The 18,716-nt window shown below is 35.3% G+C and overlaps 1 protein-coding gene across 1 annotated transcript in view; it reads left to right on the forward strand.

Annotated features, from left to right (window-relative positions):
* Window positions 1-16,876, forward strand: part of PDE3B (phosphodiesterase 3B) — a 51,593-nt gene extending 34,717 nt beyond the window's left edge. Inside the window, exons 6-16 of the mRNA XM_039344581.1 lie at window positions 238-442; window positions 949-1,025; window positions 1,914-2,029; window positions 2,844-2,981; window positions 3,821-3,932; window positions 4,630-4,743; window positions 6,933-7,126; window positions 10,295-10,498; window positions 14,225-14,383; window positions 14,794-15,028; window positions 15,707-16,876. Coding sequence (XP_039200515.1) covers window positions 238-442; window positions 949-1,025; window positions 1,914-2,029; window positions 2,844-2,981; window positions 3,821-3,932; window positions 4,630-4,743; window positions 6,933-7,126; window positions 10,295-10,498; window positions 14,225-14,383; window positions 14,794-15,028; window positions 15,707-15,912 — 1,760 coding nt within the window. The 3' untranslated portion in view covers window positions 15,913-16,876. The remainder of the gene's footprint in view (window positions 1-237; window positions 443-948; window positions 1,026-1,913; window positions 2,030-2,843; window positions 2,982-3,820; window positions 3,933-4,629; window positions 4,744-6,932; window positions 7,127-10,294; window positions 10,499-14,224; window positions 14,384-14,793; window positions 15,029-15,706) is intronic.
* Window positions 16,877-18,716: the final 1,840 nt, after the last annotated feature.

Consider the following 18,716-nt stretch of genomic DNA (forward strand, 5'->3'; position numbering starts at 1 on the left):
AAAATCAGTCTTTACATCTAGCTAGCATCTTTTAATATTTATGTAACTTATAGAGAGAATGCCTTGCTGAAAACAAAGATCTTGACTCAGTAGAAGTAGACCAACAGACAGATTCCAAACTAGCCTCTTTAGACAAGAGAGTTCCAGATTTTACCTGCAACTCTGAGAACATCTGTTGAGCCAGTGTTATTCTTTTAACATTTTATTTCTTTGGTTTCTCCTCCGTCTCCCCTTTAGGAATTTCTCAGAATTTAAGTCCTGGCATTTTACCCAGTAACGGGTTTCTCTCCAGTGGGTACCACCGATTGCCTGTGGAGTTTCCTGATACGGCTGATTTCCTTACTAAACCTAGCGTTAATTTACATAAATCTCTGGGAAGCCCATTCAATTTTTCAGATTGTCAACAACAATTTAGAACATCTTCGTGTTATACCTGCAATAGGTAATGGTCTATTTTTGTTTAAACAGTTAGCATATATAATATCTTTATTTAATAGATGGTGTCATCTTAGGGTGTCCCCCCCACTACTTTTTAAATTAAATAATAACTTGTTTGCTATGGTATGCAGTTACATTTTATACATTATTGGCTGCTTTTACCTGAACTTAGTAAGCTTTCTTTATTGATGATTCTTTGTGTTGGCATCCGCCTTTACTTTTTTATACATATCATTCTTCTTCTATATACAGTCTAAAAATATGTGAGACAGTACCTGAAAAATTATTTCTAAAAATATTTGGTCCTCTATGCTTCCTTGGAGCTCTTTTCTTCTTGAGTGTAGCTATAATGATATTGGTGGATACTCAAACTGGAATTACAGCAGTGATATTCTTGCAGAGTTTTAATATTTCTTCATTGATACAATATTTAAGAAAAAATACATTCAGGAAAATGTGAATACAAATTAAAAATGACATTTCTGGATTTTTTTTTTAATCTTCCATAAGTTGCAGACAACAAGTGCTCAACTCTGTTGCAAACTCATTATGTGAATCTGTAGCAGAATGTCAAAGCCAAAAATCAGGTAGGATTTTGGTCCGTGTGAATATTTAACATCCTTTGTTTCAGTAATAACTGTTTCTTTGAGAATATGAATTCACAAAAAGCACTTCAGGGGATCCACATTTGTGAATTTCAATCTCAGCTGCACTGTTCTTTGTCCAGAACTGTGTGAAGTGGAAAACATGAGCAGAGTTCACTTGTATAGAAAATGGGAATTTAAAATGTTTTCCCCATTCTCCACTCCCCCAAAGCACGGTAGTGAAAGGTTGGTCTTGCCAATGCAGTGGGAGGTGATGCTAGAAGATGATTTATTTATTTATTATTTATTAAATTTAGAAGGTCACTCAACTCCATTAAGAATCTGAGAGGTATACAGCATCCAACATTAGTAACAACAAAAGAACCAAGAAAAGAACAATGTATGTCAAGAAAAAAAAATCACAGTGACAGATAAAATCCCACAAGGGGCTTAATACCAATGGTGGGATTCAAATATGTGAACAACCGGTTCTCTATGTGGATGCCGCTTTCGGAAGTCCATTGTGGGCCTGGGCAACAAAAAATTAGCTACCGGTTCTGCCAAAGTGGTGCAAACCAGCTGAATCCCACCACCCATCCTAATTCAAGGCTTGGGAAAACAGCCAACCTTTCAGAAATTTTTTAAACGTCATCAGGGTGGGAGCCCTATGGATCTAAAATACTTTTTTTTTAAAGTTAAGATATTTTAGTATTTATTTAAAACATTTGTATACTCTGTTTTAAAAATCTTAGAGCAGTCTATAGTAATTCCAATATTTTCAAATGCTAGTATGTTTTATAAAAGCCATATAATGGAATTCAGGTTAGGAAATCATATTTTTGAACAAATTTGCTTTAATTAAATTGCTAATATTATGTGCCCTTGTTTAAGGTGAAGATGGAAACAGCCAAGTTTCAAAAGACCCCAACCATCTTGCAGAGAAACTGCAGAATGAAATAGAAGAAACAAAAAATCAAATGGATCAAACTAAGAATTTTCAGTCTGATGCAAGTATACTATTTCCGGAACACCTTGATAGTTTGGCCTCTGGTTTTAATAAGATGTTTGATATTTTATTGTAAAAAACTTCTTCTATACTTTACCTGTTTACAAAACTGTTATTATAATATTATTTATACTGAATTTTATTTTCTTTGGGTTTTGTTTGAATAGATCTTGAAAGTTTTCAAAATATCAGAATCAAAGAAGATGCAGTAAATGTATACAAAACATATTAAAAACATTTTACATATAATTCTGTGTATGATGATAACAGGTTCAAATTATTTTGCCTCCAATTATAATTGCAGTACCATTCTAGCTCTCTGAGCATCTTAGATGGTTTATGCTGGTGTTGGTTCTTTACAGATCTTTATTGACTCCAAATGTTGAATTATAAGTGCTATTAACAAAAGAGTTCCACTTATAACTGTACCAGCTACTTCAGCAAAGCCCAGATTGAAATTTACAGTACATACATACATGCGTGCATACATACATACATACATATTTATTTTAAATTGGGGGAAGAAAATATCTCAGATTGTTATGAAGACTGAACATATGTTGTGAAAACTGAACATATTTTTGAACTAAATTATCTGGGAAGATACCGCTTATTTATTTGCAGTGATCACATCAGAACACTCAAATAATCTTAATTTATACTAAGAGCTAAATGCATACAAATGTCCCTTTACTCTGTATAACCATAATAGTATCTGGCTGAATTCTGATTAACAGACCTTGATTACATGCTAACAAAACAAGTTTGCTTTCAAGTTCTGTTCTTATTTTGTCTTACTGTTTTTTCTATTACAGATTGAGGAGCATTCTTCATTAGAACTGATGTTAATAGAAAACTATAATTCATTAATGGAGGAAATGAACAGCTGGAATTTTCAAATATTTGATCTTGTTCTAAAAATGGGAGATAAATCTAGAACAATCCTTAGCCAGGTTTGTTATTACCGTAGAAATTCCATATATTTTATTTAAATACTTCTAACCATATACATATGAACATTTTGAAAGCTGTTTTCTCTCTGCATAAATACATACAAACTTTGATATAAATAAGTAGCACATTTGCAAACAAACATACCTGCTTTCCAGATTGAAGCATGTTTTTCCTCAAATAGCTCCATGTGAATGGGGAGAAAGTGAGTATAGATAAGAATGAAAGAAGATGTTGAAAACTGTTATTGGCATAGGGTGGAAATGACTGTAAGCTGGCCTTACAAATCTTTCTGCTGTTTCTGCTATATGTGTTGTATATGCATTTGCTGTATGTGTTTGTATATGCATGGTATTCTATAGTAGAGATAATAGTTAATATATGTACTTATGGATCAGTTGATTTTGTCAATCAATTAAGTTAATTAATCAAAGATATTTCATCCGAGATATATCTCAGATTTGCTCTTTTTGTATGTATACATGCATATACATATATACATGTGACACTTGTACAGATTTAGCAGGTGAGAAGAAAATCTCAAGGGTTGGGTAAAGCTGGATTTAGCAAATTTATATTATATTAGCATTTGACAAAACCCATTAATGGTTTCAATGCTAAAATTTATATAAGGTGATTCCTCACTTTTGTTAAGACCCCTTTCTACCCCTTTCGCATTACATATTTTTCAGGCTGAGGAGTTCTTGGTTATCAATCCTTGGTAGGGCAGAGGGTTTCCAGAAAGAGACACAAGGGGGAAAACCAACATTCAATCTCAAAGGATCTTAAAAAATTGAAATGTTTTTCACAGTGTTTTAATATGTGTCTATTGTGTGTTTAGGTTGCATTTACATTGTTTCAAGACACTGGTTTATTTGAAATTTTCAAAATTCCAATTCAGCATTTCATGAACTACTTTCAAGCACTCGAAAATGGCTATCGAGACATTCCTTGTGAGTAATGGTTGACAAAATTAGGCTAATTTATTAATGTGGGACTTCTGTTGAGTTTTATTATATTAGATTATATTTGTAAGGAACTATTACTGTAATTTAGTAGAGTTTTATTTCTGTTTCTTTTATTCTTTCTCAATCTTACTAATTATGTGATAACAATAGATTTTATAAAGTAATAATAAGAAAAATAGATAAAACCAAATGTCTGTAAGGCTTTGCTAATCTAAAAAAATATTAAGGAGATATGATTTAAATTCTTGATGATCCTATGGCAACTAGACTTGTTTTCTTTTTGGTTTGAAATGTTTTGCTGCTTATCCAAGTTGCTTCTTCAGACTGATAAGCAGTGAAACGTTTCAAAAATAATAATAAAAAAAGAAATCCAGTTGCCATAACTTCCAGACAATTCTACTGGATGATTGAGAATCTTCATTGACACATTGAGCCTAGTGAAAAATCTCATTGAATCCCCATGCAATTAAGCTGTGGATTTGAAATTCTGCTGGTCTATTAACTGATGAAGAACTGGCATGCAAATTGTTTAATGCAAGGGGAGAGGAATACAGCTATGGTCGATGAGGTCCTTTTTCTTGAATTAGAATTCTATCTTTGCCTCTGTCTTGTATTTCCTTGGGTTATTGAGTCTTTATATGTAATGGCAAGGTTACATTTAACAAAAACTATATTATTTTAGATCACAATCGAATACATGCAACAGATGTTCTTCATGCCGTATGGTATCTTACTACGAGACCAATTCCCGGATTTCAGCAAATAGACAGTGACTCTGGGGGAGGAACCAGCAGGGGTAAGTCTGTGGTGTTATTCCACAAGGAGTGAAATGAATACACCTGAAGTAAATGTACACTTGTCTGAAGATTACATGCTTGAGACTAAATTCGGTGGCATTTATAAACAATCAGATTTTAGGAAATTGATTGAATATTTGCTGACAGTCTTTACTTCTTAGCCAAGTAAACTGTTTTCATTTGGAACCCTTCTCCTGAATAAGGCCTATATTTTACTGCAGTGGTCAGCATGATTGGTCAGCATGTTTCCAACAACTAAAATATATTAGAGTAATATTTCTTTATTTAATTATTAAAGTAAATGTCTCAGACTAAAAATACTTGAAGTATTTAATTTAATTAGAGCTTTTTAAAATTATTCCACTGGAAAAATGAAACAGTATTCAACATCCTGTTTCAATTAATATATACCTCCTTAGTACTTTCTGTTATTTTTAGCATCACATGAATTGAATGAATTGTTTAATATTATGTAAAGTGAACCGTGATTCTAAGGTATATATATATTTAATTTATATCACTTGTGCCTTCCCCCACTTGTGGTGGAAAGTTTTTCTCACTAGCTCAGATGTTGGTGTAATTTAGAGGACCTTTAAGAAAAGCTCTGCAGAATCAAAAGCTGTACTCTGATTGAGTCCTGACTGAGGGAATATTTAGAATAGAATAGAATAGAATAGAATAGAATAGAATAGAATAGAATAGAATAGAATAGAATAGAATAGAATAGAATAGAATAGAATAGAATAGAATAGAATAGAATAACAGAGTTGGAAGGAACATTGGAGGTCTTCTAGTCCAACCCACTGCTTAGGCAGGAAATCCTATACCATTTCAGATGAATGGTTGTCCAATGTCTTCTTTAAAATTTCCAATGTTGGAGCATTCACAACTTCTGGAGACAAGTTGTTCCACTGATTAATTCTTCTAAATGTCAGGAAATTCTTCTTAGTTCTAGGTTGCTTCTCTCCTTGATTAGTTTCCATACGTTGCTTCTTGTCCTGCCTTCAGGTGCTTTGGAGAATAGCTTGACTCCTTCTTCTTTGTGGCAGCCCCTGAGATATTGGAACACAGCTATCATGTCCCCCCTCATCCTTCTCTTCGTTAAACTAGACATACCCAATTCCAGCAAACGTTCCTTATATGTTTTAGCTTCCAGTCCCCTAATCATCTTTGTTGCTCTTCTATGCACTCTTTCTATCACAAGCCTTAGTTCATTTTGAGCCTTAGCTTTCCTCATTTCATCTTTGCAAGTTTGGGCTATATGCTGATATTCTGCCTTAGTTATGTGCCCCTCTTTCTACTGTTTATACTTGTCCTTTTTGCTTTTAATTTATCAGAGAGTTTTTTTATGCAACCATGCTGGTTTCTTTTGGGAGCTGTTATTTGTCTTCTTTGTTGGTATTGTGGTACACTGGGCTTTTATAATCTCACTTTTCAAAATTTCCCAAGCTTCTTGAGTTGTTTTCCCCTTGAGGATTCTCCTCCATGGAATCCTTCCTAAGTTCTCTCTAAGTTTATTGAAATTAGCTCTCTTGAAGTTCAAGACTCTAGTTTGTGTTCTATTGCTTGTGCTTGCATAATGTTGAATTCCAATATTGCAGGATCATTCCCTCCCACAGGTTCCTGTTAGTTCAACACTTTCTATCATTTCATCTCTGTTAATGAGAATTAAGTCCAATATGGCTTACCCCTAGTTCCCTTTTCTACTTTTTGGGAGACAAAGTTGTCTGCTAGGTTGTCAGGAACCTGTTTGATCTTCCACTTGATGCAGAGTTTGTCTCCCAGTTTATGTCAGGGTAGTTAAAGTCCCCCATTACTATTGCTTTCTACATACCTTAGTTAACTGATTAGCAAAAACTTCATCTATTTCCTTTTTGGTTAGGTGACCTATAATATACACCTATAGCAATGTCATTTCCCCCCTCCCTTTTATATTGACCCATTCAAGAAATGCATTCAAGACAGTTTTCATCATTGTTGTGCTCTATTTCTATAAAGGTATACTTATTTCTTATATATATTTAGCAATTCCACCTCCTCTTTTATTTGGTCTGTTTCTTTTAAATAATTTAAATTTAACTGGATCCAGCACAGTGAGATCTATAGATTGCAAGATATGTTGAAAGTGCTTATACAAATTCTGAATATTCTTAAAATGTTATTTTTATGCTTATTATTTTGGATATAGAAAATGATATTTCAGTGGGCCACATTGCCTATGTTTCCTCCAAAAGCTGTCCTGTTGTAGATGAAAACTATGGATATTTAGCATCAAATATTCCAGCCTTAGAATTAATGGCTTTATATGTAGCAGCAGCCATGCATGATTATGATCATCCTGGTCGGACAAACGCTTTTCTGGTAGCAACAAATGCTCCACAGGTAGGATTACTTTTTGTATAATATGAAATATCATATATGCTAATTATTAAATGTTAGCATTATATAATCAGATTTCCAGCAATTCTGATATTTTAAGTTTTATACTGACAGAGCAGTATATTCAGCGCCTGTTCAAAGTTATGATGGTGCTGAATAAGAGAGATTTATGACCGGTTTTTGAAGTTGTGGCCATTGCTGCATTCCCAAAGTCACGTGATTGCAATTTAGGCACTTGGCAAAAAGCTTGTAGTTATGACAATTGCAGTGTCCAACAGTTATGTGATCACCCTTTGGAGCTTTCCTTCTGGCTTCCCACAAGCAAAGTCAATGGGGAAGCCAGTAGGAAGTCATACTGCCAACCCAGTGATGAGATTAAGCAGCTCAGGAAGAGATGGCGCTCTGCAGAAAGAGATGGTACAACAGCAGCAGTCCCAACTTTTCCCTGAGGAACAAGACCTCACACCCAGCTACTCGTGGAACAGTGTCTCTGTAGAGTTTCTGCATGATTGTTGCCACTTCTCTCCTCTCCTGCCACGGGCTTGCAGTTGAACCCAACCTTAGATGGCCACATTCAGAGAGGGGAAACACTTCTCTCTACAACCATCCAAGTGTTGGTAATGCAAGCTAGCTTTGCCTTCTCATCTCTGATGCAATTGTAGGTAAAGATAAATTTATTACTGGCATTCAGCAGTTGCAGTTGGAGACCAAGGCCTCCAAGGGTCTGATAATCTAGTTTACAAAATGAGATAATGCATTTTGGGATAATGAATTTCAGAATTAATTATATGCAGCATGAAGGGTTTTTCTTGCTGCTGCTATAGTGGTGGTTTTAAATCTCTTTCCCATCAACTTAATTGGAGGGTTCCTGGTCCTACAATTTTGAGAAAATAGGAAAATTTCTTCCTACCCACTTTCTCCATGCTATGAGTGATTTTATATGCCCTCCCTCAATCATTTTTCCAACTTCAGCAGCCCTAGATAATCTAGCTTTTCTTGGAGGAAAGGTATTTGAATTTCTTAAGCATTTTAATTTCAGATATGGCAACCAGAAGTGTATACAATATTTCAGATATAGATAGATGCCCATTTTTGTAAGAGCACTGCATTATCAATTGTTTTGTTTTCAATCCCTTTCCTAATGATTCCTATGATGAAATTTGCATTTTTCATAGCTTCTGCACATTCTGGTGACATAATAATAATCCCATGAACTGGCTAGTTATAGGCAACTCAGTTCCCATTAGAGTTTATGTGAGGTTAAGGCTCTCCCTACAACGTGCATCACACTACATTCACTTGAACTAAACAATTTATCATTTAGCTGGCCATCACCTTATTTAATGAAATCATTCTGGAACTCTTTCTGGTCTTTTTTTTTTTTTGTTAAATCAAGCTGATTAATGTGTTATCATCCCCAAAATTGCCAGCATGCTGCTTACTTCTAAATATAAACATACACTTTTGTGGTGTGTATGCTTTAAACATCATAATGCCTGTATCACTAATGTTTCCCATGACAATCAGGGTGTAATGTTGATTCTAAGAGGTTAGGAAAGGACTTGGAAGTGTCGACAAGCTGTTTCATCTCATTCTAATGTAAGACCAGAGCTTCAACAATTCTTATATTCAAGAATCTTTTGAAAACTATGAGCCTTTGGAACCATCCAGATTGGTCCTTTGTCCATTCAAGGGCAGAATAGGCTTTATTGCATCAATCTCAGTAGAAAATAATTTGAACATCAGGAGATCCATTAAATTTTTCCAATTTCAGATAATTTCTTGGAAGCCCAGGAGCAATTGAAATGAAATTTGCCCTGCTTCATGTATCAAGTTCATTGTCAGTGAAGTTTTGAAATCCTGATGTAATCTGGTGACTTTAGGTATTTATTTTATATAGTCATCCATCTTATGCAACTTAACAACAATTGCTGAGAGTGAGTTGGGTAGCCATATAAATGTCCTTAAATAAATAAATCAATAAAAATAGTAAAAACAGTTTAAAAAAGCATAAAAATTCCTGGTGTCCCAAAGCAGACATGTCAAACTCGCGACGTCACGTGACGTTGCGCAACGTATCGGAGCTTTTTCGCCATTTCCGGCAATGGGGTGGGCGCGGCTCCAGTATGATGAAACCGGCCCCCGGGCCGGCAGTTTGACACCCCTGCCCCAAAGGAAATCCACACCCCACACAACCACAAAGAACTTTACTGGGCTCCATCCAGCTCAGAGCTTTTGAGAAAAATCAGATCTTCAAGGCTTATTGGAAGGCTAGGAAGGTAAGGGATCAGGCAGATCTGGGGGAAGGATATTCCAAATTTTATCAGAAATGTGGGTCCTTTTACCCAAATTTAATCCTTTATATCCACATTCATGATGATATCATACTGGGACATTCAACCTACAAAGCAACCTGTGCAGCAGCATGAGCAGTGACATTTCTTATACCTTTCAACGTGCCGTTTGACCCATTAATCCATCACTAGAGGTAAAGCACCAAAGTTGCTTGGTGAAAAGGATATAATTGTTACGGATTGCCCTGTCTCCACAATATAGTTACACACGTGATGGTGCAGAACTTTGCACTGTGAATCAGATACTAAGATAGCCAGATCACAGAAGAGGACTGTAGTTCTTTTAGCCCTTTTTTCACTCTATAATATTGTTTAGCTCTTCTCTTTTTCATCAAAAACCTGTGCTTTGAAGATTTAACTTTAAGCTTCTCGCTCCCTGCTTCAGCTTTTCCCTCTCTTTTCAACAAAGTGGAGAAAAATGACTGAGTAGATGCTTCTGTGGTTTATTTGAACATGGTTCTTCCTTAAGAGCAGTGCTTTCTTTGTAAAAAAAAAAAAAAAAGGTGCCAGAACTCACACATGTCATACAACCTGCCTTGCCTACCCTACAAGGTTCCATCCAAAAAAGGTGTCGGAACTCCGTTCTGGGCGTTCTATGAGAAAGAAAACCCTGCTTAAGAGTAGGAAATTGAACTTAGTCTAGGCTTGCTTGAGCCAACTCAAGTGGTGTTTTTATTTAGAGATTTATATTTCATTGCTTAGCATTAGCATAATACAAGTAACCATTGTATTCAATTTCTCAATGATAACATGAATTGGCTATTTACAGTTTTGTGAAATTTAACTCTTTAAAATATTTGTATTAATTATTTTTCAGGCTGTGTTGTACAATGATAGATCAGTTTTAGAAAATCATCATGCAGCCTCTGCATGGAGTCTCTTCTTATCTCTACCGGAATACAATTTTCTGTCTAATCTTGACCATGTACAGTTCAAACGATTTCGATTCTTAGTGATTGAAGCAATCCTTGCGACAGATCTCAAGAAACATTTTGATTTTCTTGCTGAATTTGATGCCAAGGTTTGTTGTTCTACTTAATATCATTATTCACTGTATTTATAGAAATGTATAGAAATATACATCCCTGTATGTTATATGGTTTAAGCTGTATTGTATACGGTTTATTTAAATATTTAGTTATTTATGTTCTTTACAAGACGTAAAGAAAAGGTTTATAAATAAATGAAAAATACAGAACAAAGTTAAATTAATCAAACCCAAATATAACCAAATTGTTACACACATAAATCTTATGCTTAATCTGCATAAAGACCAATAACATTCACATTTTAGCTATGTATAAATATATTTTGAATGGCTTTTTAATGTGTTACATTAGGTTAAGTTGAAAAAGTTGGTAATTCCCTTACCAAGCTGTCACATACTCTATTTGTTCCTATACATTGCATTAAGAATCCCTTGCACATAGAACAATATAAAATCAGGAAGAAAAGTAGTCCTACTGTGAGGTAGAACAAACCTCACCTGTTTGGGTAATCACTGCAAGGAGGGTCAGGACGGATGTCACAGCAATTCCTCTATGGTGATCTTCCCAGTCCATTGGTACTTCCCAGAATGGTGCAGGTAGCTTTTCATACACTTGCTGTAAAAGTGTCAAATTAGATCATTAGTTCTATCTCTTTTCAGAAATTTCTATCTCCTTCTATAGTCAGCAAACTTTGGCTTCACTTAAGACTGTGATGCCAACTATATCATCTCCCTCTACATATTATTGCATGATGCATTTTTATATGTCCTAGGTCAGAGGTCCCCAACTTTTTGGGCACCAGGGACCAGTTCCGTGGAGAAAGGTTTTTCCACAGACCGGAGAGTGCGTGGTTTTGTGTGCTGCTTGCAGATGGGGCTTTGCTTGTTTGTGCAGACTTTGCTTGTTTGTGCAGACCCCCACAGACCGGGGGTTGGAGACCCATGCCCTAGGTCATAGATTGCACATTTCACATTATTGTTATTTGGGGGAATGATAGACTCTCCACTTGGAAAGAGCAGTTACTTTTAGCTGAGGAGAGAAACTAGACAAATCATACAGTCCTGTATTCTATACAAATTTCCCCTGTATGACTGAGAAATTTGTATTTAAGTTGTTTATAACAACTCTTTCTAGCCCATATCCTAAATTTCTTGACTATTATATACCAATTCACTTTGACATGCCAAATTCATAGTTACCAAATAAATGTAGTGGATTACAAATGTATTCATCTCTCAGAATAGAAACAAAGAACAAGGATAACCAGTAGAAAAGGGAAAAAGCGCAAGTTTATTGTGATTTTGCTTTTCTAATTCATTTAATCAGACATATAAATTATAATCTAGAGATAGGATCATCAGTGATATCAGGGGAAATGAAATTCTGAAGTTACAGATAATGATAATGAAATCTTAATAATTATCCATTGACCAGGCAGATGTTTGGAGTGACAGATACTTATGCACTGGGGATTTGATTAAGATTTTTTATGGCCTCAGTTCAATTAATTATCAGAAAGATATTGAACCTCTTAATAGATTCTTGCTCAGACAAATTCTCTTCACAGGAATTGGCAGTTTAATTATTTGTGAGTTACGTAGTGTATCAGTGATAACCTCCACTTGTTTTGGAGTAATCCAAATTCTAGACTAATATATTGCTCTATCTGAGAGCCGATTTGTTCTTTTATTTTTTTTATATACTATAGTGACCGGCTAATTTATTCTATGTAAAATGTGGTAAGCAAATAATATATATCACACTGGAAGAGGTAAAGATATATAGATTTTTGATGTATGCATGATATCAGTGAGTTCTGTAATAGGATCCACCTGACTGATAGTAGGAAAAACACTGAGATCAGTTTCTTATTGTGATTGTGACAACTTTTAGAAGTTTTAGCTGAGAACTATTAGCAGGATCTGTTTTGTAGTAGATTTTCATGGTGCTAATTCATGTGTGTTTATTTTATTATTATTTTAATTTCCTGGGTGAGTTTCGCAGTTTGAGAAATGCCTTATCTAAATCCTATTGTTAAAAGTGTATGAAGATGCAGGGTATAGTTGATTGTACCATAGGATTTGTTTTTAAATGGTGGATTTCATAATTGCTCTGAGTGGAAGCTGGAAATTATATACGTGTGTACATTGTAAAGTGTTCAGTTTATTCATTCCATCATGAGATGGAAGTCTTGATCCAGTGCCTGGAAGTGTGAAAGATTAGATAGGAAGGAACAGATTCAGAATGAACTGTAGCAAGATGAAAGTGCTGTTTTTGCATAGGCCCTCTGCTAATAGGTTAGTTCCAGTGTGGGATTCAAATATGTGAACAAGCAGTTTTCTGTGTGGATGCCACTTCCAAAAGTCCATTCTGGGCCTGGGCAACAAAAAATTAGCTACTGGTTCTGCCAAAGTGGTGCGAATCCCACCACTGATTAGTTCCATCTTTAGTTCTTGACAAGGTGACCCTACATCAGGTTTTCCTAAATTTGTGGCTAATAATAATAGTAATAATAATAGTAGTAGTAGTAGTAGTAGTAGTAGTAGTAGTAGTAGTAGTAGTAGTAGTAGTAAAGTTGGAAGGGACCTTGGAGGTCATCTACTCCAACCCCCTGCTCAGGCAGGAAATCCTATACCATCTCGGACAAATGGCTGTTCAGTCTCTTTTTAAAAACTTCCAGTGTTGGAGCATTCACCACTTCTGGAGGCAGGTTGTTCCACTGGTTAATTGTTCTAACTGTCAGGCTTCTGCTAAAGCAGCAGGAATAGGTCATGGCCAGAAGACACATTGGCCTAGTGCACCAGATACAACCTTTCCTAGGTCAGGAGATGCTATAGTTTATAATGAATTGTGACCTTACATCTTCTAGTTAGACTATTATAATTTGCTTTACATGGGACTATTCTTTGAACATTACTTGAAAATTACAGAATTAAACATAATCCCTTACTTCCAGACTGATTGAAACCATTATCTCAGAGTGATACCAGTACTGTGGAGGCTACATTGTTGCTTTGAGTTCTGGGCCCATTTCAGTATGCAGATATTACTTAAAATATCCTTAATAGCTCAGGTTTTTTTGGGGGGGGTGTCTCCTCCAGGTAGGATCTGCCTGCCCAATTCAAGCCAGTGAATTAGTCATACTGAGTATTCTTATGCTTGGAAAAAGTGTATTTTTTGTTTCTTGAAGTCAAGCTGGTCATTTCTTTGCTGTTATTCAGGAAATCAATTAAGATATAGTATTCTAACTTATGACTCCTCCATAAGATTCCTTGAGGAGTGGTTGTCAGGTTGGCTAATCTGATGCAGTTATTATTGTCTTACACACACACACACACACACACACACACACACACACACACACAACTGAACATTAATAAATTTCAGTGCATTGTGGGTTTTTAATTATTTGCTGAATTCAATGAGTTTTTTTCTGCAAATATTTAGTGCAAAATGCTAGACAGAAGCAAGGAGGTGTATATCAAAATTCTTTAAAAATACTAGATGATAGACAGACAGACAGACAGAAAGAGATGGATATAGATAGACAGAAAACAGACAGTAGTTAGTTCAGTTCCTTGGAAGTAAGCCATATATCTAGGAATTAGTTCAAATTGCACAAGAATACTGCAGAATATATCAACAAATTAAACTGTGCTTTGTGTAAGAAATTCCTGAAGTTTTAAATTAATGTGTGAAAAGGTATGAAAGGATTGAAGAAAACATTTAGTTTATGCCTTTGTCTCCCTTCTAAATAGGTAAACATGAATGGGCATGGTATTGAATGGAGCAATGAGAGTGATCGACTGTTAATATGTCAGATATGCATCAAGCTTGCAGATATCAATGGTCCAGCCAAAGTTAGGGATCTACACCTGAAATGGACAGAGGGAATTATTAATGAATTTTATGAACAGGTAAACCTTCTGTAAGCAGAACATATATGAGAAAATAATGCAAATAAGCTTGTACATGGAATGATTATATGCATAAAATTAAATCTTAAAAAAATTAAGTGTATGCTTTTACAGAGGGATCTAAAATCCGGCCAAAAGCCGGAACGTAAGTAATATAAAGCTTGCAGGCTGCATATTCCTGTATTAGACTGTTATTTATGGGAAGATACGTTGGTCATAAAACGTGTCCATCTTTTATATCCTATTTCATTTGTTTAGAAAGTCTCTAAGTGTAATGTAATTTTAAAAGTAAAGATCTAGTTATTTTTGCTCTTGGTAATACTAGATAAAATTATGGGAAGAAGTCCCCTTTTTTTCTTCTAGTTTTCTGACCAATCTGTTGTAAATATTTTGCATGTATAAATTTCCAGGGAGATGAAGAAGCAAACCTGGGGCTACCTATTAGCCCTTTTATGAACCGACATTCTCCTCAACTTGCCAAATTACAAGAATCTTTTATTACCGACATTGTTGGTCCTCTTTGCAATTCTTACGATGCAGCCGGCTTGCTTCCAGGCCAGTGGATTGAAAAAGATGAGAGGGAAAGCTCTGAAGATTGTGATGCGGGAGAGGATAGTGAAGAGGAAATGGAAGATTTAGGAACAAGTAAGAGCAAATGCAGTTTTGAACAATTTGATTTCAGTTACAGGTACTGTAGTCCTCGACTTACGAACATAATTGAGCCCAAAATTTTGGTTGCTACGTGAGACATTTGTTAAGTGAATTTTGCCCCATTTTGCAACCTTTCTTGCCTCGATTGTTAAGTGAGTCACTGCAGTTGTTAAGTTAGTGACACGGTTGTTAAGTGCATCTGGCTTCCCCATTGACTTTGCTTGTCGGATGGTTGCAAAAGGTGATCACGTGATCCCAAGACACTGCAACCATCACAAATATGAAGTTGCCAAGCATCTGAATTTTGATCACGTGACCATGGGGATGCTGCAATGGGCGTATGTGTGAAAAATGGTCATAAGTCACTTTTTGCAGTGCCCTTGTAACTGTGAACAGTCCCTAAATGCACTGCTGTAAGTCAAGGACTGCCTGGACTTCTGTAAAAGAAGATATCGCAATAGAATGTCCGCTGTTATGCATTATCTAGGAAGCTTGCTTTTTTCTGAATATTTTCTTCCATAGCTTCCAAATGATAAAGGCCTTTTTTTCCTCCTATACCCTTTTCTTTTCTTTAAACAGGACATAAATTGAACATATAGTTCATTTACTAAATAAGTGTTATTTATTTGAAGTGAGTTTGGAAATTATTATTATTTTTTTTTTTTTTTGCAGAATTACAAAGAAGAAAAAACGGGCAGCGCGTATTTAGTCAACTAATATACCATTTGAACGAAAACCATAAACTATGGAAGAAAATAATTGAAGAAGAGGAACTAAGTAAACCAGAAGAAAATGAACGTTCAGGAAATACCTCCTTATGTCAGACAGATGAGATTCAGGTTATTGAGGAAGCAGATGAAGAAGATGAACGACATTAAGAACAAGAGGAAATACTTTTGAAAGACTTCGTAACACCGTCCTAGACTGCCCCAAGAATATATTTTTATCCAAAATGCTGGCTGTAAACTGACAGACTTGAGAGAAGTATGAAAAATAGTATACTGAATAATGTGAAAGGACATTTATTTCTTCAGCATTATCACACTTCTATGCACTTTTGCCATATGAAAATTAAAAAAAAAAGACTTTATTCATAGACTTACTGAACACAGTACTGCATTCCATGATGAGAAGATTTTATGTCCAGTTTGGTCTTCAAGTATCTTGTTTTGCTGCCTTCCTAAAAGTAACTTTTTATTATCAAAATGGAATTAACGGTTTGGAGAAAAATCAATCTGAAATACCCAAGTTACAAGGACATTCCGTTTTATAGAAGCTCTCGAGACAAAGTCCTATAATGTTTTAGAATTGATATTTTGTTTTTAATGCGAACCTTAAAATCACTGTGCCTGTCAATAAGCAGTTCCCATCAATTTAATTTGCAAGAGTTTGATTAAAGAAGTTATTGGATTGATTTAACCATTAGATGACTGCAACCAGAATTGCCGGTCCTTATGGTTAAAACTGAATTTCTTCTGCATCTGTTCGATGCTTTTGTTTTTACTGTGGTAAATAGCCTGCCATTTTATTTTTCTAAAAATGTACAGGTTTCCAATGAGTATTCGGGCTAATTTGCTAAATAGACCCCTGTTGCCTTTTTTCGCATTGTTCTGTAATAGAACATACAAGTTATTTAACTATTTTAATAATTACAGGATTTTATTCTTTTAATCAATGTTGTAAATACATTCTACTTTCTCAGGATTCATGTTTAAAATTTTTAGATTTTTTAAAGATTTTATATTTACAGACTTAGGCTAATGCTAGATGCTCATTAAAAATATTGACTTTCACTCTGTATGTAATCTTCATAAAAAATTAAAAGATGGTTTTGTATATAAATGTTCTAAACTCAATTTTAGTCACTTTACATGGTATCTAACATATCAGAAATATTATTGAATGAACTTTAATAGAACAAGCTTAAAAAAACATTACTATATTCTCATAAAATCAGTTACCCTGGTCTATTTTACGTTGACTTAGTTTCACTTTCACTTTTTATAAAATATCTCTTTGTAGCTGGATGGGGCAGGTATATTTATTGCTGTTCCTGAATTGTATTCTTAATTGCAGCCAAACTGTTTTATTTCATCTGAGGCTAATAGGAAATTAGCGATTACTTTTTTCTTTTTCTTTTTAATACTTGATGGCTCATAATATTCTCCTCCCAGCACAACCCAAAATTACAGGGGAACCAGGTGATCAGTGCTGGTTTGAAATCACCCTATGTTTCCTAGAAAAATTTGTGAGATACACAATTGGGTGAAGTCTTGATACTTAATACGCCACTAATAATATGCAAACACAATAATCTGTACATAAATAAGATAGGAGAAGCAATCTGATATAGTGGTTAGGGCATAAAACTAGAAAGTGGAACACTTATGAGTTAACAATAACAATAATAGAGTTGGAAGGGACCTTGGAGGACTTCTAGTCCAACCCCCATATTCAGGCAGGAAACGCTTACATCATTTCAGACAAACAGTTCTCCGGTCTCTTCTTAAAAACTTCCAGTGTTGGAGCATTCACAGCTTCTGGAGGCAGGTTGTTCCACTGATTAATTGTTCTGTCAGGAAATTTCTCCTTAGTTCTAGGTTGTTTCTCTCCTTGATGAGTTTCTATCTATTGCTTCTTGTCTTGCCTTCAGGCACTTTGGAGAATAGCTTGACTCCCTCTTCTTTGTCCCCCTTAGTTCTAGTCCCCCTTACTTATAAATCCAGCTGTGTGACTTTGAATCAGTGACCCACTCTCAGCCCTAGAAAAGAGGCAATGGAAAACCACTTCTGAAATTCTTGCTAAGAAAACTGCAATGCATTGTCAGGTAATCTCCAAGAGTTAACAGTGATGTCAAAGCATCAGGGGAAAAAAAAGAGGTAGGCAATATCCCTCAATTACTGGATCTATGTATCTGAGAGGCAATATATAGAGTTACCTATGCCTTTCCTCCCACATGCCCAGTGCTGGTGGAAATGCGCTGGTGCCTTGGAAAGACAGAAAAATTTCCTCCATAGAGCATTGCTGGAGGTGAGCAGTTAAAAAAAAAAAAGGCTTATCATTGAATCTCAGCTGCTGTAACTGGATGTTAGGAGACCAGAAATGAGAGTTGGGAGAAAAGCGCTGGGAAAAATGGTTTAAGGACTTAAAGAAGAAAAGAAATGCTAAAAAGAAGCAAAAAGCCAAGAAGGTTTAACATCAAAAGTAGACCAGCAGCAATGGGCCCCAAACTATAAGCTGCCACTAGGACCTCTGAGGGCCTCTGGCCTCAGTGAGCAAAAGTAACCCAACCAATTTTCTTTTCTGACATAGAAATACAAGTCTCTCTCCAATTGTTTTTTTATTCAGAATTAGGCTTGTTTGCATTAAATTGATTAATCAAGGGTTGCATTACCCCAACACATCTCTCAAAAACAACAGTAGTTAAGGTATTGTCTGGAATAGACTATATTCTGTATTGTAGCACATATATACAACTGAGGGCTATTTTTAGCTGCTTAAATTTAGTCCAGCACTTCTCAGACCACATCATCTTCAGTTTGTTGTCCTTGGTTAGATCCGACCTGAACGCTGAATGTCACTATATTTGAGCATAAACTCAATAGGTAATTGGCAAGCGCAAAGAATTATCTTGAGCGACCATGTGTTTGGGAATGTTATAGCCATCCTCTTTTTGCACATT

The sequence above is a fragment of the Crotalus tigris genome, unplaced genomic scaffold, assembly GCF_016545835.1.
Source record: "Crotalus tigris isolate CLP2741 ecotype Arizona unplaced genomic scaffold, ASM1654583v1 scf7180000017933.3771270, whole genome shotgun sequence".
In the NCBI taxonomy this organism is placed as follows: domain Eukaryota; kingdom Metazoa; phylum Chordata; class Lepidosauria; order Squamata; family Viperidae; genus Crotalus; species Crotalus tigris.